This window comes from Protopterus annectens, chromosome 12.part0 (genome assembly GCF_019279795.1).
Source record: "Protopterus annectens isolate FY-2018-M chromosome 12.part0, PAN1.0, whole genome shotgun sequence".
Lineage (NCBI taxonomy): Eukaryota > Metazoa > Chordata > Ceratodontiformes > Protopteridae > Protopterus > Protopterus annectens.
In genome coordinates, this window is record NC_056746.1 from 803097928 (window position 1) to 803124571 (window position 26644).

At 37.6% G+C, this 26644-nt stretch overlaps 1 protein-coding gene across 1 annotated transcript in view; it reads left to right on the forward strand.

Annotated features, from left to right (window-relative positions):
- Positions 1-26644, forward strand: part of LOC122816215 (solute carrier family 22 member 5-like) — a 517081-nt gene that overhangs the window by 276022 nt on the left and 214415 nt on the right. Inside the window, exon 6 of the mRNA XM_044088962.1 lies at positions 7539-7753. Coding sequence (XP_043944897.1) covers positions 7539-7753 — 215 coding nt within the window. The remainder of the gene's footprint in view (positions 1-7538; positions 7754-26644) is intronic.

Genomic DNA, 26644 nt, shown 5'->3' on the forward strand with positions numbered 1-26644 from the left:
AAAAACTCGCTCCTTGGTGAGAGAGACAAGACAAGAAGGATAAGATGGCCGCCATGGGGGCCAGAAAGGGATCTGTGTCCCACTGGCGAGCCCAAATAGAAAACCTCTTTCATTTGCTGAGGTAGACTTTCTTAGTAGAAGGCTTCTCTAAAGCTAAAATAATATCCTTCAACAGGGAAGGGAACAAGGTCTGGTTGATGATCACTGGAACTGGAGGAACCAGGCTGTCAGTCTGAAGGACTCCATTTTGGGAGGGGAAGCCTGCCTGGGTGGGAAATAAGATCCAGAGCCGGATCTAATATCCAAGGTGGATATTTCAGATGAGACCAAAGAAGGGAGGACCACATCTGCTGAGGCCAAAAGGGGACAACGAGGATAAGTTGAGCCTTCAGGCACCGTGCTTTCTGCAGAACTTTGGGAATGAAGGGGATTGTAGGATAGGTGTAAAGCAGACCCAATGGCCAGTTATGAGTTAGAGCATCCCTGGGGGACTACCCGGGAGGGGGGATCAGGGCAAAAAAGGTGCTGCACTTGTGATTGTCTTGAGACACAGGTTACAGCACAGAGCTCCCCATCTGCTGAAGATCCGGCTCGCCACAGACTGATTTGGGGACCACTTGAGAGGACTCACGATGGTCCTGCTCAGCTTGACCGCTAGAATGTTGGATTCTCCAGGGATGTGCATTGCTAGAAGAAAGTGGCCTGAGGTTATCGCCCATTCCCAAACTCTCATGGCCTCTCTGCACAGAGGGTAAGATCATGTTCCCCCTAGTTTGTTGACATACCAAACCACTGCCATGTTGTCTGTCTGAACAGTTACCGCCCCAAGAGAGAGTAAGTCCTGGAAGGCTTGCAACATCAGGAGGACTGCTCTCATCTTGAGGACATTGATGTGTAACTTGGTCTCTAACAGGGTCCAAGTGCCTTGGGCCATCCTTCCCTGGAAATGCCTCCCCAACAGGGAGGCATCTGTGGTCAATATGGTTTGGGACAGAGGAAGGCAAAAGGGTCTCCTCAACAGGAGATCCTGGGTCTGAATGCACCAAGATAGCTGATGCTTTTATACCTTGGAAATTCCAATTTTGTGAGACATTGGATGTAGGCAAGGAGAGCATTGCACTGTAGAGTCCATTGGAGCACCAGCATGTGGATTCTGGCCTGGAGAACCTATTGGATGGATGCAGCCATCGACCCCAGAACCTGAAGAATGAGATAGGCTGGGACTTGGTTATAGGTAGGCACGATCTCCTGTTTAGAGACAAAGCAAGGTGCTCCCTAAGGAAATAAGCACAGTGCCTGTTGGGTGATAACTGTCTTTCTCTCTTTTACCTCCTTTGTCTATAAAATACATTTTTACCAATTTTTCTTGATTTGATTTCTGATATTCTCAGTAGCGTATATGACTTCTTTTATGGTATGAAGTAGGATGCTTTTGTGAAATCAATTACAAGGAGAAGGTTTCATCTCATTAGACTCAAGTAGTCAGAATGGCTGCTTCATTGCCAACTATATCTTAAAGCTCACAGAAATGTAGTGAAGCAGATTTCTTGGATATTCGTGTTTCACTGTTGCAGTCATTACATTTGGGTAATCTGCTGGCAGGATGCCCTCAGTCAGCCTAATTAACAAAGTCTTGGGTTCTGCGTCAGTTGCTGTCCCTTCTTCCATGACGTCAGGTCATCAGGGGTATAAAACATGCAGCCGACACCATTACATCAGTCTTTCTTGCTGCACGGTGTCCGAAGCAGAAGCAGTTCGCCGACTCCTGAAATTTTCGTTTGAGTTTCAGAACTGAAGTTTTCAACTAAAAGCTAAGTACCCCATTGGGGAAACTTTTTCTTGCTCCTTACCAATGTCAGTAAAAGTTAATAATTGTATTACTTGTGGGAAGCAAATACCCCATAAGGATTTTCATTTGTACTGTATTCCTTGCCTAGGCCCTGACCATGATGTACCTTGCTGTCGGTTTTGTGCTTTATTTAATCAGTGTACTATCCATCGTCATTACATTTTTGCTTCTAAATATTTTGGCTCTCGGTTTAATTATCCAGAAATGATGTCAGTTAGCCATCTGACTACCAGAAAACTGAAAAAAAACGCAAAGAAAAAGACAGTGACAAGCCGTTGAGGTCCAAAATTGCCGATGACGCTTCTCCTAAGCCAGTCGCCAATTCGCTGGTACTCAGTGAGGTGCTTTCGCAGCCCCTGATGCCTGCTACGTCTGATTCACAAACCTTTACTGAGACCCATTCGGAGTCCAATATGCCGCGAGATGCTTTACATGTGGAACCCGTGGATATCTCTACCTTGGATGGGTCCAGAGCCGCTGAGCAGGCACCGGCTTCTGAGTGTGTATTCAGGCCTACAGACTTGCATATTAAACCGACTCCAACTTCAGTACTAAGGCCTAAATCTCGATCTATGTCTAAAAAACCAATACCCAGGCCACATGTTCAGGCCTCTGTGCCTAAAAAACAAATTATCAGAATGGCTGAAGATTTAATTACTCTAATCAGGGGTAGTCAACCCTCCCTCCCCAGAGGCTTAGGATTGAACTTGACTATGAATCTTCTGAACAGGACTCTGTTTCTTCTGACTCTTCTAATGATCTGGATTTGTCCATACCTACTTATGAGGACTCTGAATCAGAGGATTCCATTCCCTCTGCCTCTCCGCCTGAGGATTTTTCTTTTGGGGAAACTACATACCTTAAGGGAGCATTTCCACTGGGATAGTCAGGATTTTTCTGAATCCAAAAAGAGGCTTAGGGATTTCCTTCTTCCTCAGCATAGGCCTTTGGCTATACCTCCTGTACTAGACATTGTTGACGATGTGTTTTCGGAATCCAGTATGGCCTCTGATTCCTTGCCTCTAGCCCCTAGTAAACCAGATGGGTGCTATAGGGTTCCTGAGTCCCACAAATTCTTTTTCAAGAATCCTGTTCCGGACCCTGAAACCATTTCTCAGGGTCCCAAAGGCATTAAGGCTTCTACTGCTAAAAATCCTACCCCTTCTGATAGAGACTCCAAGGCACTGGATAGATGGGGTAAAAAGATTTATACTTCTGCAACCTTAGCAATCAAGGCTTTTAACTGTCAATTTCATGTGCTAAAATATCAACAGCATATTATGGGACTGCTTAAACAGAAAATGATATTTATTTCTGACTGTGTGCAGAATAAGGATTTACAGGATTTATTGCATTCAGCTGAACAAGTTGGCAAACATACTTTGCAATGTGGTTTTGATTCTTTAGAGGCCTCTTGCAGGGCTGCTGTTACTGGGTCTGTGCTTAGAAGGCATGCTTGGCTTAAGGAGCAATCACTGCTTGATCATGTTAAAGCAAAACTTTTGGGTGCTCCTTTACAGCAGGACTGCCTGTTTGGCAATAAGGCTGAAGAAGTTCTAAAAAAGATGGAAGATAAAGCTAAATATATGCAAACTGTAAAAGATTTCTTACAAGTACAACCTCCTAGATTTAGTAGGCACTGGCCTACTAAGAACTCGTCCTTTCCAGCTCCTTCCAGAGCCACTCCAGCCAAACCCAGACATTCCAAAAGCACCAGGTTTCAGTCCCAAGGGACTTTCAGAAGTAAGCAATGGGGTGCTTCCACTTCCAAATCTGGAAACAATAAGGCACCACCTGATGGTAAACAGTCTCAATGACTTCCCTTTAAAATTACCAAGCACTTGCCTGTTAGCCACCCCTTTGGGGGGAAAACTGGCTCTTCATTCAAGCAACTGGCAACTTATAACCCAGAACAAATGGGTTTTAAATATAGTGTCCCAGGGATACGGATTTCATTTCCACATGTTGCCAACTCCAAATGTGTGGCCAGACCTGCCCCCAAATCAGTGGGCAGAGGCTCAGAAACCAGTACTTTCCCTCCTAAACATGGGGGGCAATTCAGCTAGTACCAGAGGAGGAAAAGGGACAAGGTTTTTATTCCAGACTTTTCCTGGTACCCAGAAAAAACAAATCATGGCGTCCAATTCTGGACCTGTCCACTCTAAACACCTTTGTGGACATTCCAAAATTCAAGATGCTGACTCTTCACTAGTTACTTCCTATGCTAGGCAAGGATGCCTGGTTGGCAACTCTAGATTTAAAAGAGGCTTACCTGCATATCCCAATCAGGGAATCTTGCAGAAGATGCCTACACTTCAAAGCAGGCTACTTGCATTATTAGTTCTCTGCACTGCCCCTTAGCTTGTCTACTATGCCCAGGGTATTCACAAAGTGCCTGGCTCCAGTAATTGCATTTTGCAGGCAAAGAAATATTCAAATATATCTATACCTGGATGATTGTCTAATTCAGGCAGAAAACCAGGCCATTCTTCTAAAACATCTGGCGTTTGTAAAAAGAGTTATAACCTGTCTAGGGTACACCATAAACGGAAAGAAATTTCAACTGGTACCCTCTCAAAAAATTACATTCCTGGGTGCAAGCTTGAATACAACTGCCCAGATGGCTTTCCTTATGCCAGAAAAGCAAACTCATTTGGTGACTTACTTCAAACAGGTGGCCACAAAAACCCTGCTATCTACAAGGCAAATACTGCAAACCTTGGGGTTCATGGCCTCCTGCATTCTTCTAATTCTATATGCATATGAGTAAACTTCAGTCGTACTTAAAAAGTTTATTGAGCCAACATTGTCACAGCCTGAAAACAATGATTCCCATCATACCTTGGCTGCGCCTAGAGTTCCTATGGTGGGCAGAGGCCTGCCACCAAAACAAGGGACTGCCATTCACACCACCCCCTGCCACCCAAACCCTAACTACAGACACATTAGACTATGCATGGGGGACTCATCTGGCAGGGAAGTGCATTCAGGGCAAATGGAGCCCAAATTAGATGCACCTTCATGTCAATCAAAAAGAAATGCTAGCTGTACAGAATGCACTGGCAGTCTTCAAGGACCTACTTCATCCAGGACAACTGCTGATAAAGACGGACAACACCATGGTTATGTGGTACATGAACAAGCAGGGGGGTACACATTCCTACTCCCTCTGCAGACTAGCCATGGCATTGTGGAACACGGCCTTGAGCTACCAAGTACAACTACAAGCCCAATTCCTGCCAGGAAACAGAATGTTCTGGCAGGCGAACTAAGCAGAAATTTCATGGACCCACACAAATGGAAACTGGAACCATGGATTTTCAACGTGTTGACATGCAAATGGGGGAACCCAGACATAGATTTGTTTGCCTCAACCCAGAACTACCAGTTGGACAAATTTTGCACAAGTACTCATCACAAAAAAGCATGGAAAGTGGATGCTCTGTCCTTCAGCTGGAAAAACCTATCAGTCTATGCCTTTCCCCCTCTGTCTCTGCTCTCCAAAGTTCTACTAAAAGTCAAACAGGACAAACCAAAAATTATTTGATTGCTCCAGACTGGCCTCACCAACACTGGCCTGCACAGTGTGTCACACATTTCTCCATGGCACCTGCCTCAGACACCTTCCTTACTGTCTTAGTAGGAGAACCAAATTCTGCACCCTCATCTCCAAACATTGAATCTTGCAGTGTGGCTAATCACTTAAATTCCCCCTTAGCATCCCTCAGCAAACCTGTGATGGATGTCATTTTGGAGGCGAGAAGACCAAGTATTAGAAAATTTTATGCTGACAAGTGGAAAAGATTCTGTGCCTGGAATCAATCTCAAGGGATGAGCACAGCAGTGTCCAATTTACCTCAGATTTCACAATACTTAACTGAGATGCTTCACAAGGGCCTGTCTCTTTCTTCCTTAAAAATCCATGCCTCAGCCATTTCAGCTCATTACAACACAGAACCCACCCCTCTTCTCTCATCCTCTTCTAAAGCAGTATCTCAGAGGGGCCAAAAACTTGAGTCCACCCAGGAGAGCTCCTACCCCTGCCTGGGACCTTAACTTTATATTGGAGAAACTCACTCTACTTTCTTTCGAGCCAGCTGCTACTGCAGACTTAAAATTTCTTTCCTGGAAAACAGCCTTCCTTTTAACAATCACTTCAGCTCGAAGTATATCTGAATTACAGGCCCTTATGGCAGTGGAGCCTTTCATCATCTTTCATGCGGACAGGGTGTCACTCAGGACCAACCCATCATTCATGCCCAAGGTGGTATCCAGTGTGGCTCTTAATCAGTCCATTCATTTACCAGATTTCTTTCCCAATCCACAGAACAAGGGGGAGCAGATTCTGCATTCATTGGATGTACACAGACAACTTAGATTCTACTTGGACAGGACCAAATCTCGAAGAAAATTTGAACAATTGCTGGTAGCATTTGCTGCAGGGGCAGAGGGGAAGGCTATTTCAAAGCAAACCATTTCTAAATGGATAAGCCATTGTATTCATTTCTGTTATAAGCACCATGGAAAACCTATTCCCCAGGGGATCAGATCTCATTCCACCAGGGCGGCATCTACTTCAACAGCCTTTCTCAGAGGTGTTCCTACCAGGGATATTCTAGAAGCTGCTACCTGCAGTTCAGTTCATACTTTCACCAAGCATTATCATTTACCAATTTTCTCTAAATCCAGAGCTGGCTTTACCACTGCTGTTTTGCAGGGCCTTATAGCTAGTCCTAATGCTGTATAAATCCATCCTCCCAACCATAGATTTGGGAATCTACCCAAATGTAATGAGTGCAACACGATGAACATAGTACAGTTGTGTGCACTTACCATAAATGTAGATATTCGAGTGTATTCACTGTTGCAGTCCTGGTTACCCTTCCTCCAGCCCCCTGTTTTTCTCTTACTATACCTCTACTTTCTTTTACTATGCTCAAAAACCTTTTTGGTGCATTTGCTTTTGTTTGGAGGTATATTTTTGTGTGTTTTCATTTTATATATATATGTATATGTGTGTGTGTGTATATATGTATATATGTATATATATATATATATATAGATATATAGATATATAGATATATAGATATATATATAGATATATATATATATATATATATATATATATATATATATATATATATATATAGATATATATATATAGATATATATTGCTCCTCATTTGGGAGGCTCCTGACATCTGGGGCAAGAATAACTGATGTAATGGCGTCGGCTGCATGTTTTATACCCTTGACGACTTGACGTCATGGAGGAAGGGACAGCAACTGACGCAGGACCCAAGACTTTGTTAATCAGGCCGACTGAGGGCAACTTGCCAGCGGATTACCCAAATGTAATGACTGCAACAGTGAATACACTCAAACATTTATGGTAAGTGTACACAACTGTACTTTCCTTGAACTTTATCCATCACATCTTATCACCATTATATTTTCAGCATGGTGCTTACAACACAAAGGTTAAAATGTAAAGTTTGGTGGAACATTTGCCTTTCCAGACGCCAGTTAACGTCGTATTTGCTGTTAATTTATGGTAATAACTAACAACAATCTGTGCTTCAGTTTGTTTCAATGTTTATGTAAAAGAATCAAACTTCACATACAGGTGATGCAAATGTTAATTATTTTTTCACATTACTGTAACTAATTTTGTTTTGTTTTTCCTGCAGGCTAGTTATCAGCATGACATACTATGGTTTAAACCTGAATACTCCAAACCTGAATGGAGATCCTTATCTCAACAGCTTTTATTCAGCAGCTACTGAAGTGATTGCTTACATTGCTTCCTGGGTGATCCTAATTTATGGGTACCGGCGAGCTGCCAGCGCCTCCTTGCTGTTCACTAGTGGAAGTATACTGCTCCTTGTTCAGCTAATTCCATCAGGTACATGCATATTGCATATCTGCAGCATCACCCATTGTGTTGCTGCTTTCTTGTGAACTATTCTTCATTCTAATAATGATCATGCAATTGAGATATTATGAGCTTCAAACAGGCCCATAGGCCAGAAGTTTTTTATCATCTGATCCACAGTAAATGTATATATTTGTTAGGCATCAACAGGCAAAAACTGAGGAGCTGGTTGCTTTGTGCCATTCTTTTAGTGGCACAAAATTAAAGGAATATGTGTCTGTGCATTTTTAATAATCATTCTAGTATAAATTAGAAATCCTGCATCAGTTTGGAAGAAATCAGCATTAATTTCCATCTTTAGTCCATTTATTACACGATTAAGAAAAAATAGTTCACTTCATATATAATATACATGTGTATATGTATATATATATATATATATATATATATATATATATATATATATATATATATATATATATATATATATATATATATATGTATGTATGTATATATGTAGATATATATATATATATATATATATATATATATATATATATATATATATATATATATAGTCACTTCTGAGGTTTAATTTGTTGTATTGGACAAAAGTTGTCACTTCCTTATCAGATAAATCAGCAATATCTACATACTTTGATATGGAATACCATAATTTTGTCAGGTCGTTGTGAGGCAGCAAGGTTCAACTGTTATCTGTGGTGTTTGGACTAGCCAAAGCAGAATAATCAGCTAAGCCCTATAGTTAAAGGTTGTGGTACCCTGTCAAATGGCAGTGCTGAGTTAAGTAATACCATTACAGGTTTCAGGAATGACACATGCTGAATTTACACTGAAGTTGTAAGACTTAATGAATCCTGGATTATGAGACATCCAGCAATCCGTTGTAAATAAAACAACTCTCACAAATATCAAATAAGCAAGAAACCTGAGATTCTCAGCACTGTGTACCTCAGTAAATGAATTTATTCAAGTCCCCAAGACAGCAGTACTCTGCTGTCACTGGGGGCCCTGCACTAGGCTATGACAGGGCTGTTGTACCTTATGCAACCCTCAAGACTTGCTGTGCGATAGTACAGCAATGTGCAAGGCATTTTTTTACTTGTAGTATTTCTTCTGCAATTTCTATTAGTCTTTTTAGTGGCACAGACTACATTTCCTGTCATGCATTGCACTAGTGGCTAGTCTATTATTACTAATATTGCATTTTCAAACTACTTGTATGACTCATATTTTTACCTGTTCATCCTCTGTTAGTGATCAGTTGCTGTTGCTGAGTGCTCAACCGGGTTTTCAATCCAAAACTGAGTGGATTAACCATCTGGTTTTGTGAATGGCTCTATTTACTGCCTCAGAAGCTAATAAAAGTAGGTTTAATTTGAAGTCTGACATAGGCACTGTGTTTTATTTTGCTTTTCTTACTTTCATAGGTTGTATGATTGGTAGCCAATGAATATAGTGATATTAAATTACATTGGAATAGTCAGTTTCAGCCAGTATAAAAATTGTTTGTGTCTTTCGGCTTTTCCCGGTTAAGGGTCGCCACAGCGGAACCAAACACGAATAATTACAGACAAAAAAGGTCTATCGCTTGTAATGTGACAGTAATAACAGACACTTTTGGTACTGCACTGGTAAAGTGAATGAAAAGTTTGAGTTGTGTTGTTACTTTCAAACTAAAATCAAGGATGCATGGAAGAGCAGAGGTTTTCAGCACCACATTGCGAAAGCCCAGAGGCCATGGTTGTGGAGGTCTGTCATGTGCTGAATAAACTCAGAGCTGAAGTGGAATCCATCATGAAGCCACCATGCCAGGTCTTTCAGGCTGCATAGACTGGAAGATCAGACAGGTGATGCAAGCCTTACCATTTAACAGCTCTTTAAGCAGGATAGTTTGATGACTACAAAGGAAGACCTATCTAATGCTATATGTCCACAGCTATATGTCTTGTAAAATTGTCCTCATTATGGCAATTATTAAAGAAGGGGATTCTACTAGTGCTCTCCACCATGGCTAATTGAGCTGCTCTAGAATTCCTAACTGCTGGTCATTGATGGGACAATCCCTACCTCATCAGCTGTTTGCAGGCAGCTGTCAGCCTGGTCTGAGAGGTGACCAATGTGTTTAAGGCCATTCATAGATGGGTAATGTTTTCCATGTGCACTTATGATTGCTTCACCTCACAGCTGGGAATGGCAGAGTGTGAACACACAGGTCTGATGCCATCTTCCCTTTTGTTAGATTTTGAAAGGGTAGCAGACAAAGTGGTTATGTAAGACTTTTGCTGGGACAACTAAGGGTTGTGGATTCCATGTTTCTGAAATACTGAGGCTATAGTAGCAATGGAAGAAACTTGTAAAGCAATTCAGGCCATTCATAGATGAAAACAAAACAGTTGGTGGCATAGGCATTTCTACTAATTATTGAAGTTGTGGGAACATATGTTGGCCTAACAAGAACCATCAAAAATACCTTCGGAAACCACCAATAAGTGCCAATGACTGCCAAATGATCTTATATTCCACAGTTTATTATAACAAAGCACGAACTGATACAACAAGCAGTAAAAACAAACAAATTTTAGTGAACGAAACAGAGTTAAGCGCTTTCAACCATAATTAACTGGTCTTCATCACAACTATAGCATTTAGCTGTTCCGCTACTTAAATAATCTTTTTGGCACCAAAAACGCTCACCCCATCTTAAAGATACACATACACATTATTAAATAAACAAATAAATAAATCCATACTTGCACAACATATAAATATTTAAAATTCATTATGCCAAACTGTTAGAATTCTCAGACTTATTCAGAACAACTTCATACTTTTTTTATAATCTGTGAAGATGTCTATAAATATATTGCTGGGCAATTTATATGTTAAACAGATGATATTTTTGTAAAAAATCTGTTAAAAAACACATAGTTCGTACAAAACAACAGATTTATCAAAAACACACAAAATATAAATAATAATATACTGGATAACTATCAATGTGTTAGTGAACCTGAAGAATATATAAAAATATATGTAACTATGTATAAAAACTACATATAAAAAATTCTATTAAAAAATGTATATGATAGAGAATGTAAAAATTAATATATTCTTAAACAGATAATTACATTACTTAATAATTACATTACTTAATAGTAACTCAAGGGACAACAAAGAGATAAATGGGCTATTTCATTTTCCTCTAAAAAATGTTTTCTTTTAAAATCCAACTAATCAAATATTTACTTATTAATATAACTCTATAGTAACTACTGGAATTTGATAAAAATATATAAATATATAAATATCATATGATCTCATTTTATAATAATAACAACGATTTAGTTGATATAAAATCATTTAATCCAGGAGGGGTGGTGGCATCTAAACATATTTGCCACCATGTTTCTTTATATGCTAGTAAACTTTTAATATCACCACCTCTAGGGTCCATTTCTATTGTATCAAGAATACTGAAAGTAAAATAATGGTCATCACCTTTAATGTCTACATGCCAAAATAAAGCATTCGTTTTATCTTTAGTCTTAATACTATAGATATGGTCATATATACGTCTTTTAAGACATCTTTCTGTCTTTCCAATATAAAAACTTGGACATTTGTCACATTTAGCTAAATACACTACGTTTTTTGTATTACAATTCCCATATCTACATCTTATATTAGATTTCAATCCATTCTGTAATTTTATCTTACTTTCCAAAGACATATATTTACATTGATTGCAAAATCCACATTTACTACTTCTATTAGTGTTACTCAAAAAGTTTTTTCTTTTCTTCTCAGTATATCTGTGTTGCATCAAAGACTTCATATTTCTACCCATTTTATATATAAAGTTTGGTTTGGTTCCCAAAAGTTTGACTAAGTTTATATCACTACTTAGTAAATGCCAAAATTTGTAAATAATTATTTTAATCTGATCAACCCCTAAATTATATTGTAATATAAATAATCTCTGAAAATTAGAAATAGGTATGTTCATAGGGGAATTATTATCACAATTAAGTGATATGTCACCAGCTCCCAATAATGGTCTATATTTTATGTTCCACTGATTTGTAACATATATAATTATTTCATCCAACATGTCTTTAGGATATCCTCTTTGGATGAATAAACTTTTAATGTATTCCAATTCAGTTTTCATATCTTCAAAATTAGAAACCATGCATGCTGCACGGATACATTGACCCTTAAAAACATTATGTTTAACTTTGGGTGGGTGAAAACTATTATAGGCTAAGTAACTATTAGAGAAGGTGCTTTTTCTATGTATTTTAGAATAGACTGCACCCTCTTCATAGTGAATGTGGGTATCTAAATATGGTAAGCCTTTATTATTCTGAGAATATGTAAATTTCAAATAATTTTCAAATAATCACTACTAGTATTAAGGAAATTAATAAATTGTTGCAGCATTTCTTGTTCGCCTTCCCACAAAATATAAATATCATCAAGAAATCTTGAATAATATTTGACATGACAAAAATATTTACTGGGAAATAAGAGAGTATCTTCCCAATTAAGCATAACCAACAAGAACCATCCTGGAGAGCGCCACATCCAGGGTTTGATGATATGAACAATGTGACACACTGGACTATCCTTGGTAGCATTAAAAGAAGAAGAAATGAAAAAACAAAAACACCTTCTACGTTAGCATTAATGGTATGCAGGCCATATAAGGTCTTCAAGTATTGTGGTCTACAAGAGACAAACAGTAGTATAGAGGCATGGTACTGGAGCATCTGGACACTTATTACCTACAAGCACATCTTCTTAGGGAGCTTTTACACCTGGTACAGACTGAATAAGAATGAATGGATGTTGTGAGAGAGAACATCAGTAGAGGACTGTCAGAGGCCTTGACAATAAATGTGTGGCTGTAGAGGGAAAACAGTCTTCATTAACATCACGTTGTTTGCAAGGATACTTACACAACATTGGAGTACAAATTGCACATAATTTTTATTTGTAAAGTGGCCATTTGAACCAAGTAACTTAGTTACACATAATGTAGTATGTAAATACAATTTGAGAAACTAAAGCATTTTGTAGATTTCATACCAAGCATATAAGTAGGCATTTCCTTCTACGCATCAGTAAAAAGCTGTGTCTGTTGTACATGTCATGTGTACCATACATATTGAGAAGCTGCCATTCACTGTGTTGCAACAAGACAAACATATAATTTCCAGTGCCCATATACATCTAGCAGTTTACCTTTATTTTAAGACGCTACAGTGTAATTAATCACATATATAGGTAGTTGGAAATGTGCTACTTATCTTCCTGTAACTTTAAGCTACCATAAGCAACAACAACATTGCGTTAACCTGTCACACTTCAATGGCAATGATTTGGTTGCAGAATGTGTTTCAAAATGTGATGAGTACTTCATTGAGTCAAGCAATGTATAAGAACCCTGTTGAATAATGCTTGACTTCTGTTAGCTGGTAGAACTGGTTAATGGGTTTTCAGGAGTACTGAGTAGTGGTCTGTCAGTAAGATGGACCAGAGATAAAAGTCATCATCTTCACTGGGTGACTTAATGGAAAGACTTAATTTTCTATTTTGCCTTCTTCAATCTTCCTGGGTATTTGCACTCTGTAGGCCATTGTAGTTCCAAATAAAATACAAATATAGTATTTCAACTTGGTTTCCTATGTAATATTAAAATATTACCTTGCAAAGGACTTCTATTCAAAGAAAGGCTGGATTTAAAGAGGAGCCATACTAGATGTAATATCAATGAGCCTAGCTTGGCTAAGCAGCATTGAGGTTTATCTGCTTTAATAATGCCTGAATTTACAGCAAGAGGTTCTCCGGTTCGATCCCCGGCTGGGGTGCCTTCTGTGCGGAGTCTGCATGTCCTCCCTGTGGTCGTGGGTTTCTTCCGGTTTCCTCCCACATCCCAAAGACATGCTGCAAGTGGATTGGACACTCTAAATTGGCCCTAGGTGTGCGTGTGAGTGTGCCTTCTGTGGAAGGTTGGGCGCCGGGCTGGCAACTCGACACCGTAAAACTCCACTGCCATTCAATGTGCGGACAAGGTGATCCGCTGTGGCGACCCCTGACCGGGAAAAAGCCGAAAGAAGAAGAAGAATAATGCCTGAATTTGATATTGTTTTGAAGCTTCCAAAACAAGTGTCAGTGAAGGTGTTGCTAGGTGCTTATCTGTCAGCAACACCCAAGTAGGTGAGAAGAATTTTGCTTAGTTTGATAATGACATCCTTTTCTATTTTGGGGAGTACTTTGAATACTGGCACCCTTCTCAATCACCTGGACTAGAAGGTTTAAATTTTAAGTTCATCTGCTTTCTTTGACAGTTAATGTTGTTACCTTTACCATCTTTACCCTTATTTTTCAGTTTCTTTTCCAACTCCTTTTTGTCATAAAAAGATGACTTAAAATGTTGAAATAATGAAAAAATTGAATTGCTTGTAGTTACAGAAAGGGTATCTCCCTAGCATAATCACATTTCAAAATTCTGTTTTGTAACAAAGTTTTGAGTGACTAGCCTTAAAGCAAAAAGTAAATTTTGAGACTTACAAACAACTGTGTCATAAAATTACTCCAGTGCTGATGTGGAAAGTGAAATATTTAGAGTAACAAGAAAACCTGAGGAATGCTCCAAGCCAAGCTTGCTACAGAGGACTGTTTCATGTACCAGCATGCACAAACCAAGGTTCTATCCAACACTGATGTGTGAGTAGTATTGGCCTTCACAGAGATAAAGGCACATCCATTCATCAGTATAGATCCTGGTTTGGAAAATCGAGGCGATAAGGTAGAGCCCAAATGTTATGATTTACTTTTGCAGTCACCCTACCAAAATGTTTTTTAGTGCATTTGTTATAGTAAGCTATGGGTTATAGGATTATTGGCAAAATATCTTGATTAAATTTTCCAGGTTTCATTTCTAAGCATAACATATTAAGGATCCCGTCTCAGAGAAGATGAGTGTAAACTGCTGCAATTGTAAGTGACTCAGAATGAAAGCACTTCTACTTTGAGCATTTTCTCTATTTTTTAATATTTTATTTCATTTTAAACAACATCAATTCAAATACATAAATCAGTACTTGTGTGTGTATATATATATATATATATATATATATATATATGTGTGTGTGTGTGTGTATATATATATATATATATATATATATATATATATATATATATATATATATATATATATATATATATATAAATTATGTACAGTGTCCATAACAAGATCTGAAGTGAGTAACAAGTATTGTTGTACTTACTTTTCTGAGGGCTGCCACAGTGGTGCAGTGGTTAGCATTGTCATCTCACAGCAAGAGGTTCTCCGGTTTGATCCTCGGCGGGGGTGCCTTCTGTGTGGAGTCTGCATGGTCCTCCCTGTGATCGCATGAGTTTCCTCCAGGTGCTCCGGTTTCCTCCCACATCCCAAAGACATGCATGCTGTAGGTGGATTGGACGCACTAAATTGGCGTTAGGCATGCATGTGTGTGCCTTCTGTGGAAGATTGGGTGCCAGGCTGGCAACTCACCATAAAACTCTACTGCTAATCATAATCATGAGCAGCCAGCTTTTCCACTGTGGCAACCCCTGACCAGGAAAAGAAGTTGTACTTACTTTTCTGATAAATCCTTGAGTTTTTGCCAAGAAAGTTTCTTATGGGTAACATTCATGGTTCTGTTATTCAGAGTTTGCAATTCTTTATTGCATACATTTATTGCTAGACAAATACATTCTGAAAAGGAGAGGTAACCATTGCTTTTCCACTTTAATGTAATAACTTTTCTGGCAATAGCAAAGATAGACCATAGGAGAGGCACTTGAGATTTAGGAATAGACCTGGAATTGGAACATTAAATACAATTAAAGAAAGCATTTGCAACTAACAGTGGGTAAAACTGCCTTCCAGTTTATAGCCTGCTACAGACCACCCTCCCAAACCCAGGAACCCCACTCGGCCTTCCTGAGAACACTGGAAAATATGAAGGTCTCTCCAAACACCATTATATTGGGTGACTTCAACTACCCAACCATAGACTGGGAGCATTACTCTAGCTCAAACACCCTAGCCCAAAGGTTCCTAGAATTTATAAACTCAAATGCTATGGAACAACTTGTTACCACTCCCACAAGAGGGGAAAACATACTGGACCTGATCATCACCAACATGGGAACTCTATGCTCCAGACCAGAAGTGTATCCCTCACTGGTAAGATCAGACCATAAACTAATCTCACTGGATATTCACATCCCGACCCCACCCCATGCCCAGAAAACCACAGTGAAAAACTTCTCTAAAGCAAATTTCACATTCCTCAAAACCGAGGTGGAATCCTTCAAAGCCCCCGGGCTTCTGGATAATACGGCCCAGACCACAACATCCTTTATAAACGCATTCTATGAACACCTTCAGGAATGCATGGGTCATACAATCCCAAATAAAACCAAGACCCAATCCTCCAAAGGCAGACGTCCTGTCTGGTGGACCCCAGCCATAAACAAACTATACAATAGCAGGAGGAAGCTACTACATGACAGAGCAAAATCCCAAAAAGGGAAGGCATCTCTGATCAGTATTAGCAAAAAACTACGGGCACTCATAAAATCGTCTAAGGCCAGCTTCGAGAGAAAAATTGCACAGGACACTAAGGATAATCACAAGGCTTTCTTTAGTTATGTTAGGAACCTGGGTGGGAATTCCCAGATATGCTCAGAATTAGTCCAAAATGACAAAAAATACACCAAACCCACAGACATTGCCAACATCTTAGCTGACAAGTTCAGCGCAAACATCCCCCCCCCCCCCACCAAAAGGGCTAATATCTATCCCAGCAGAGTGCTGCCCCCTGACATCTCAGATGCTCAGGTAAGAGCTGCCCTCTCCAAAGCAAGAAACACAGCATCAATGGGACCAGATGGTGTCCCGGGCTGTGTCCTACATGAACTCCAAGAAGAGCTAAACCCAAACCTAAAACTACTGTTCAATCTCAGCCTTACTACAGGATATGTACCCAAAGAGTGGCGTACAGCAACAGTGGTCCCTCTCCACAAAGGTGGTGCCTCAACGGATCCTGGAAACTATCGCTCCATAAGTCTCATTAGCTTGGTCTGCAAAGCTATGGAAAGGATCATCATGGACCTTATAAATAAAGATATTGGGGACCTACAGACACTGGATCCTACCCAGTTTGGCTTTGTTAAGGGCAGATCCTGCCTCTTAAACCTGGTCAATTTCTTTGAAACAGTCACCAAGGCCATTGACAAGGGGAAGGTGGTCCACACAGCCTACCTGGACCTCGCAAAAGCCTTCGATACAATACCCCACTCGGGCATTATAGATAAGCTCACCAGCTTAAATATAAACCCCTATGTCACTAGATGGGTTGCAAACTGGCTCAAGGACAGAACCCACATGGTTAGAATAGCTGGAGCCATGTCAGACTCCAAACCAGTTACAAGTGGCGTCCCACAAGGCTCAGTCTTGGGACCTCTCTTGTTCGGTATATATTTCTCGGAGGTACAGGCTAACATGGAAGGACTGTGGCTGACCAAGTTTGCAGATGACTGCAAACTGGGCTCCATAATAGACTCTCCAGCTGACACAAGCATCCTCCAAAAGGGCCTCATAGAAACAGACAACTGGTGCCAGAGCCATGGCCTCAAGCTAAACGCCAAAAAGTGTATAGTCATCCCCTTTGGCAAAAACAAAGTGCCCACAAATTACCACATAGGTGGTAATCCATTAAGTACAGAAGAAGTAATTAGGGACCTGGGGACCCAAGTTGATAGCAATCTCTCATTTGACAACCACGTGGCCAAAGTGGTTAGAAAAACATTTTATATAGCCCACGTAATCATGAAGGGATTCACATCTAGATCAGGGAAGGTCATCGTGCCTCTTTACTCATCCCTCATCAGGCCCATAATTGAGTACAATGCCCCTTTTGGGATGTACCTTACCAGACACCTGCAGCAACTGGAAAGACCCCAAAAGTACCTCACCAAGAGGATCAAGGGGCTCAAACAGATGCCGTATGCTGCCCGGTTAAAGAAACTCCAGCTCTACTCAGTGGCATACCGCCTGCTCAGAGGCGATCTGTGCCTGACTTATAAAGCCATGTCCAACCCAGAATTAATGGACATGCTGCACCTCAGAAAATCCAAATCCCATCGAGCTACGCGCTGGAGGGACTTAAACCTCAGCACTGAAATAAATAGGACATGCTGGAGGGACAGATTCATAACCCAGAGGCTCCCTTCACTCTGGAATAAAATCCCAGTCCAGGTTAGGCAGAGTCCCTCATTGACTCTCTTCAAGAGGAATCTTGATGAGTGGATGGGAGATCGTAGGTTTACCCCGGGTATCACTTCTGTGTCACTGTTAGACAGAAGCTCAGTATACTAACCTCGAAAAAGGGCATAGCAAAATTAATTTAAAATGGGTGGCGAAAGCCATACACACTCTGGCTAGGCTTATAAATGCCCTAGGGCAGATAGCCTAGTATGAACCTATGAACCTATTTCTTTTCTCTTTATACTGACACTGTATGGACTTAGCATACATGGGTTGGGGGCTGGTATAATTTGCTTTGGTATTGTGTAGACATAAATCTCCATAAATAAAACACATTAGAGGGAGAGATTTGTTGCTTGGTGCTTGCTCCATCTCTGGAATAATATTCTGGTGTATATAAAGCAGAGTGATACCTTCAGTTCCTTTAAAGTAAACATTGACAATTGAATGGCAACCCATAAATGTTTCCCAGGTCAGACTTGGTTTGTCCATCTGGTAGTAGAAGGTACCCTAAGAGGGGAGGTACTGACAAGGTGATTATGGTCCGTGGACTGATGCTACATTGTAAACTAAGAATCTTTCAGTATACAGGTGTTTGTCAGTAGTCTTCACTGTCCAGAGATGATTGTTTGTAATCTGAGACGTTTCAGGTTCCTGAATTTTGATCAATGCTTCTTCCTGTTGTTGTTACTGCTGCCAGATGAGAACATTTAATGACTGACCACATGTTTATCGCTGAGACTGGTGCCATCTATCTCTTTAGAAAGCCCCTGTTGGAAGGAAGCTATTGATAAACTGTAGATAGCTATCCATTTATTTCAGTTTGCTAACCAGGATAGGTGAGCTGGTCTACTGACTCCTTTCAATCATGACTCATGAGCAATACATAATTAACAAATGAGTACAGTATACAACAGTGTTGGAACATTATTAGGTACATTAAGAACTCTGTGGCAATGCACCATTAGTTCAAAATAATGCATTAATAAGTGTATGAGCAGTACAATAAAGTATTACAAATTTACAGCCTGTTAACCTACCTCAAGAAACAGGCACAAGTCAGTCTGTTTACATAAGTGGCCTGTAACAACAACATTGAAAGGTTTTAGAGTTTGATTAGATTTGACTTCACTGGGGAGTTCGTTTCACCTACTGGATTCTTGAGTCTTGGTCTAGAGAGTGTTAGACTTTCATTGTGTGAGCTTCTTAGGGGGTAAGTGACTGTTTTAGTTAGAAGTAGTCTTTTTAGCAAAAGGCAGTAACCAGTTTCAAGGATCCTACACATTAATGTAGTTCTTTGAGTTTCAGGAATCCATTTCACCTGTTTTACCAAGTTGAAGTGATGCATATACCAATCTAGTAGCAGAGCAAATTTGAATATTTTGTTTTCAGTGGTTTGTAGTTTTTGGGTGTTTTGCACTGAGTGTAGGCATATTATGGAATATGTACATAGGTTTTGTTTATTTCCAGTAGAAACTATTAATTTGTGAAATAGCCCTCTATGTCCCTTCCTTATGTGATAGGTGGCAGTACTTTATTATTTTTTCTCAATTTTTTTTTTATTTTTCAAATACATTTGAATGAATTCCATAGTATTTATGCATAACATCTTAAATAACTATGTACACCATTTACATTAGCCTGACACTATAACAGATCTTAATGTATACAGTTACTTTATAAGTATGTCCAATCCATTATCAGATTGTCTGATCAATTATTGTATAGTGTAAATCAATGATAAGACTTTCCCCCAAAGGTTGTTGATAAATGGTTTTGGATAAATTCTTAGTTCTTTAATTTTAATTTCCAATAATGCTGTGGTCTTCAGTAGGCTGTAGAAGTCTTCCAAAGTTGGTATTGTGTTTGTATTCCATCTTCTTGTTAAACACTTCCTTGAAATTGCAAGTATAGTCCATACTAGATACATGTTTGACCTATTCAAATGAGGACCTTCGTTCTCATTTAATAATAAAAGAACTTTAGTTAAATAAAATGATTCATTAAATAAAGCTTGTAGAAAGTTATTAATACTATTCCACAATGGCTTAATTTTAACACAAAGAAAGTGGTTCCAATCTGCATTGTGTACTTGCTCACATCTCCAACATATTCCTTTTATGGAAGAACTAATTTTACTGATTCTGTCTGGGGTTAAGAATGCTTTGTGCAAGCATTTCCAATTAAAAATTTTCCAGTACTGTGTAAAAGATATATATTTTTATTAATAATAAGATATTTGTTTTAATATCTTCAGTTAACTGTGTTGGGTGTCCTTTTGTTATTTATTTCCAGTATGAGGTTTTGGGTGTTGTTTTATAGTTTATCAATATTTTGTAAACATTTTGAAATACTGTTTCCCATGTCAACGTCATTATATATATTTTATAAATATATTTTGTAAATGTAGGTATTTCTTTAAATGAATAATTATTCTACTTAAATCTTGTGAATATGACAGAATACTCTGTAAAGTTAGCCAGTCCTGTTGTGGAATTTTGTATGTTGTTTTTATTACTTGCATATCTAAAACTTTTAGTTCTTTGATACATTGGAGCCAACAAACAAATCCTTTCTGTTCCCAGGAATTCATAATTTCTCTATATATTTGATGTGGAAAGTTCTATGTGACTATAAATGGTGTTAAAAGATCAAACCTGATTTTCAAATCTATATTTGCATTAATAATTTTCTTAAATGAGTCAATGTAATACTTAATCATACGAGTTTTAGTGGGTTTAGTTATGTTATATTGCATACTAATAGATATGTGCCATGGCAAATTGTTTTTGTTATTTGATTTTTTTTTTAAATCAAATTCATTTATTAATATTACAGTTAGTAATTCTTTCCAATTTACAGAGTAATTTGGACTTATCCAATCTGAGATTGTTTTAGACATAGATGCTTTTATATATGTTTCTATATCAGGAAAGTTTAATCCTCCCTGTTTCCATGGTCTGATATGATGTATTAAAGCTATTCTGTTTCTTTTGGGAAACCATAAAAAAATTATTAGGCATGAAATTATTTCTTTAAGTATGTTCCTTTCTGGTAACAGTTGTATTGTCAAGGCTATATATAGGATCTTGGGCAGTAAAACCATTTTAATTAACTGTAGTCTAGCTTCAAATGTTAATATTATTTTGTTCCATTTTTCCACAGATATTTTAATTGTATTGATGATATTATTGTAGTTTTTTGAGACTAATTCATTATTATCCTTGCATAACTCAATTCCCAGATATTTTAAGGTAGATTCTTGTTTCCCTATGATGTGATCTCCTTTAGTCTGCAGTTCTTTTTTTTTATTTAAAAATAAAAATTTTGATTTTGATTTATTGAAATGGAGTCCTGAAGTTATGTAAAATTTGTCAATTAATATATCAAATTCTTCTAATGTCTGTTTTGTATTAGATAATGTTAGTAATATGTCATCAGCTAATAGCATTACTTTAGAATTGTAGTGTTCATAAACATCTATTCCTCTGATTTTTATATTGTTACAAATTGAATCTGCCAATATTTCATTAGCCAGAGCAAATAAAATCAGTGACATGGGGATATCATTGTTTAGTGCCTTTTGTTATATGTATAGATTCAGAGGTAAAAGGACCTAAATTGACATGCGCTAAATTATTTGTGTGTGTGTGTGTGTGAGTGTGTGTGTGTGTGTGTGTGTGTATACATACACACATATATATATATATATATATATATATATATATATATATATATATATATATAGTCCCAATTTAGGGAATCAAAGGCTTTCACTATAAGCCAGTTATGAATGTTTCTTTAGTTTCTTTATTAACATACTCTACAAGAGAAATTATCCTTTTAATATCCAGTTTGATCATTATTTATTATTTTGGATAGTGGTATTTTCATTCTGTTAGTTAATATTGTTATAAATATCTTATAGTCATTATTAATAATGATATAGGTCTATCTGAGGTACAGAGGTTTGGGGATTTGTTTTCCTTTAGGATTGGTGTGATTAAGGAATATCTCCAAGAGGGTGGTATTAAAGCTTGTGACTAATTTCTAATAGAGTTTTATGGAAGAGGGATAGTATCTTTGAAGGAAAAAGTTTATATATTTCCTTAATTATGCCATTTATACCTGGAGCTTTATTATTTTCTACCCTCTTTTATTGTATCTGTAATTTCTTTGTAGGATATGGGTGTTTGCAGATCTCGCTTTAATTTGTCTGGTATTTTTTTATATTAGAACATTTTTCATCTAGATTTAATTGATCGATATGTATATATATTTTTTGGAAATGTTCCATAATAGTGATTTCTATAGGCATCAAGAATGTCACCTATATCCGAGACATTTTTCTCTTTCTTTTCATGGAAGATACTTTTAATGTTATTAGCTTTTGATTGCATTTTGATTCTTGTGGATAAATTATGTAGTTATTTGAGAAAAGTGGCCAAGGTATTAATTTTTAGTTTTTCTAAAGCTAAACTAGTTTTATATGTTAGAATTGCATTGGATTTATTGTTTAATACTTCTACTTTCTTTTTCAACTCCAAATAATTTTGATTTTTTTCGGCTTTTGCTGACAAAAGTTTGGATTATAGATCTAATAATTCAGAATCCCATTCTCGATTTTTTTTATACCAAGTTAGGGTTTTACCTTATATGTAAGCTTTTAATGAGTCCCACATTGTTATTTTATTTATCTCTGTGGTGTAATTAATATCTAAGAAGAACTGTAATTCAGATAATAACCTGGGTTTGAACTCTCTAATTTTAGTTAGATATGCTGGAATTCTGGAGTTAGGGCGGCCATGGTGGTGCAGTGGTTAGCATTGTCGCCTCACAACAAGAGGTTCTCTGGTTCGATCCTCAGCTGGGGTGCCTTTGTGCGGAGTCTGCATGTCCTCCCTGTGGTTGCGTGGGTTTCCCCCCACATCCCAAAGACATGCTGCAAGTGGATTGGACACTCTAAATTGGCAGTAGGTGTGAGCGTGTGTGTGCCTTCTGTGGAAGGTTGGGTGCCAGGCTGGCAACTTGACACTGTAAAACTCCACTGCCAATCATGAGCAGACAGGTGATCCGCTGTGGCGACCCCTAACCGGGAAAAGCCAAAAGAAGAAGATGATGATGCTGGAATTCTGGTGTTAAAGATTAATGGTTTGTACCCATTTTGAAGTTTTAGTATCAATGAATTGTGGTCTGAAAAGGGGCAGGGAGTGATATAGAAATTAATGATTTCAGAGTGTGTAAGTCATGGGCAGCAAATATTTTATCTTTTCTAGTTTGGGTACCAAATCTCTGATCTTGATGGGAAAACAACGATTTATCTTCTTTAAATGTGAAAGTATCTACAAGATGAAATTATTCTACTCGCATGTTTAAAGCTTTACAGCAGATTTATGCAGCGGTCTTTTATTTGTAGTTTCAGAAATATCAAATATACAGTTAAAATCTCCTCCTAATATTAAGTGGGCTTTATAATTATTGGAAATGAAATCCAAGTGTTTTTAGCAGTTTCTGTTCCAATGCCTGGGAACCAGTATAGATTGGCTAGGGTCCATATTCTGTTATATTTAACTGTTACTAATACCATAAGGCCTTCTTTAGCTTTATGCTTATAAATAATTTCTGGGTTAATCACATTTGTTTTCCATAAAATTGGTACCCCTTTTGTCTTTGTCTTGTAAGTGGATTGCGCCAATATCATATATTCCTTAGGATTCCATTTGTAATTGTCATTTGTTCTGAAATGAGTTTCTTGAACAAAGACGATTTGTGCTTTGTTCAGTTTTAAATATTTCAGTAGATTTGATCTTGTGATAGGATTGTTTAAGCCATTGCTATTTAAAGATAAAGTTAAATCCATTTTAGGTTATTTAGACTATGTATTTTTGTTTTATTGTGACTATTAAACATTTTCTTCTGATAACTATAAAGTATATGTTTGAGCTTTTAAAGGAAATTAGCAGTTTTATACTTTGACTGTTTACCATTAAAGTAATGTTTTGGTCAGGCATACTAAAAATGTTTTTTGTGAAAAAACAAATTTAAATTAATAAATGATTACAAAACTAAGATCCACACTAGCCATGGAATGAAAATCATTCCTAATCTGATGGATAACCTAAGTTTATCAGATTATCACTCATACCTTGACAATCCAGAACATCTGAGCTCCATAAATTGAATTATCATATGGAGAATATTTGTAATAGGAATAAGGAATATTTATATTATTTTGAACAGATATACTACTATTGTAGATTAGACAGAATTCTAATACAATATAAATGTCTACTTATTGTATAAGCAGTTAATATTTACATGAAAGATAGATGACAAGAAATTCAGTCATAGTAAAGTAGGATGTATCATGTATAAAACCTTAGAAAAAGATTATAGCACACAGTTATTTAACATATTCACCCTTATTGATGAAGTCTTTCAAAACATATTACTTAATATAAATAGATGGTAATAATATGCGTTTATATCACGTTATCGAAAGATGAAAATAGCGAACGCTATTTCATCGGGCCCAAAACATCTAAACATGAAAATATCGAACATTCAGAACAGCAAATTTTTTCCCATGGAAAAATTACTTAAATGCTGGCAAACAATGAAATATAACTTCTGATATATCCAGTAAAATACATTGTATTATAAACATTAGGTATCGATCAATATATCTCCAAGTTTTTTGACAGGAAAATGTTTGTATATCTCCACCAAAATTGATATTTATATAGTCTAGTAGTTTTTCTGTAGATTTCTGACGTTTTAAACTTGAAAATAATAAAATTTTCCTATATTATTATACTAGTTTATGGAGCTCTCAAGGGTCACTACTCTCAGTTGACCATCTAGGCTCTGCCCCAGGTGGCTGTACTTTCTGATGTGTTATAGCTGTTATCATAAACTATTTTTTTAGTGTAACATGAAACCATTTGAGTGTATGTCTTTGTTTTTAGCATACTTTTAAAGATGTTTTGTAGATGATTACTAAACACATTTGTGAAACACCATGCAGAAAGCTATCGGATACTAGCATGGCTACTGTGACCATGTGTTTTACAGTCATAGAGTGCGCGTCTTTATAAAATAGTGTACTGTGTTGCTACAAAGGACAAATCTGTAGTTCTTAAAATATCCTACTACAGTTTCAACCTTACAAAAACTTGTAGTCCCTTTTCATAATACCAAAACATACTTGCAAGTGGATGTCTTTCAAGTCTACATTACTTTTGTTCTGCTCAGTGGTATGATAAGGCACTGTATACCTCTCAATCTCTTAGCACAAGAAATCTGGGCAAAGTCTGGCAAAATGGGGGAACAATGGTCCAAAAAATATGGACATATTTTAAATATTGCTCTTATAAACTTAGAAAGTTGCTACAGTAACAGGGTTTGTTATAATATACTTTATATTTTCTGAAGGATTTGAACTCTGAAACTCAAATGTGTGTAATTATTTAGTGACATTAGTCCTAGGATCATCCCAGTGATGTGCCTGAAAACCATACATTTTACGAGGAACAGACCAAAAATATAAGCCAAAAATCTGGACATTCAGTGAAAATCTGTACAGTTGAGAGGTATATAAGGCAGTCTGATGCTCTTTGAAAGACACGATTTAACACTGTGGCAAAAACTTAAATGTACATTAACAGTGAAGCTTGCAGCACTATTAACTTTGTATTTGCTGAACCTTGGGTGTAAGGGAGTGTTGTCTTAACTACAGGGTTGACTAAATTGGAAGCAGTACATTTATTTTATGGGTTGTGCATAGGGGTCCCCCCCATTCTGCTTATTCTTTTCTCCTTTTCTTAAAACATTGATGGTATAACATAATTTTTTTCTGTGATAGTGGGCAATGTGTTTGTGCTTTCAGTGTACTGGCATGAATCTTCTTTTTCAAACAAGTCTTTGACATTTAGTTAACACATTAACCACCACCCCCCACCAGAATTATTTCATGTATTATATTTAGTATCAGCAGTTCCTTGCTAACTTCATCAGTCATTTATTTGCAGGTAGTTAGATATTTGTACTTATCTGGTGCTCTAGAACAGCTCTTGTTTCCAGCAAGCTGTTGAATAGGACTGGAAATAATATACATAGTATAAGTTATACAGCAAAGACCCCATGTGCTTAGACCAGGCTTTGATTGGTAGCACAAATGAGTGAGAGACTAACACCTGCACTCAACTGTACTAGTCCATCTATTGCTGTAAGATGATCAGAAAGTACGTGTGTGTGTGTGTGTGTGTGTGTGTGTGTGTTGTGGTGTAGTAAAGACTGGTCTCAACACAATCAAAACAAAAAACACTTGAGCATACATCCCATTGAAAATGCAGCACACTCAATCAACAGCCTTTCAAACAAAAGTACATACCCATTGCAAACTACTGAAAATCATCCATACACACTGAGGTATCACACACAATCCGTCCAGAAAATATTACATTACATTACACAATGCACAGATTCACCAGCAGACTCGCACATTGTACAGTACCCAGTGTGTGTGTGTGTGTGTGTGTGTGTGGCTGCTGTATATCCACTTAACTTATATA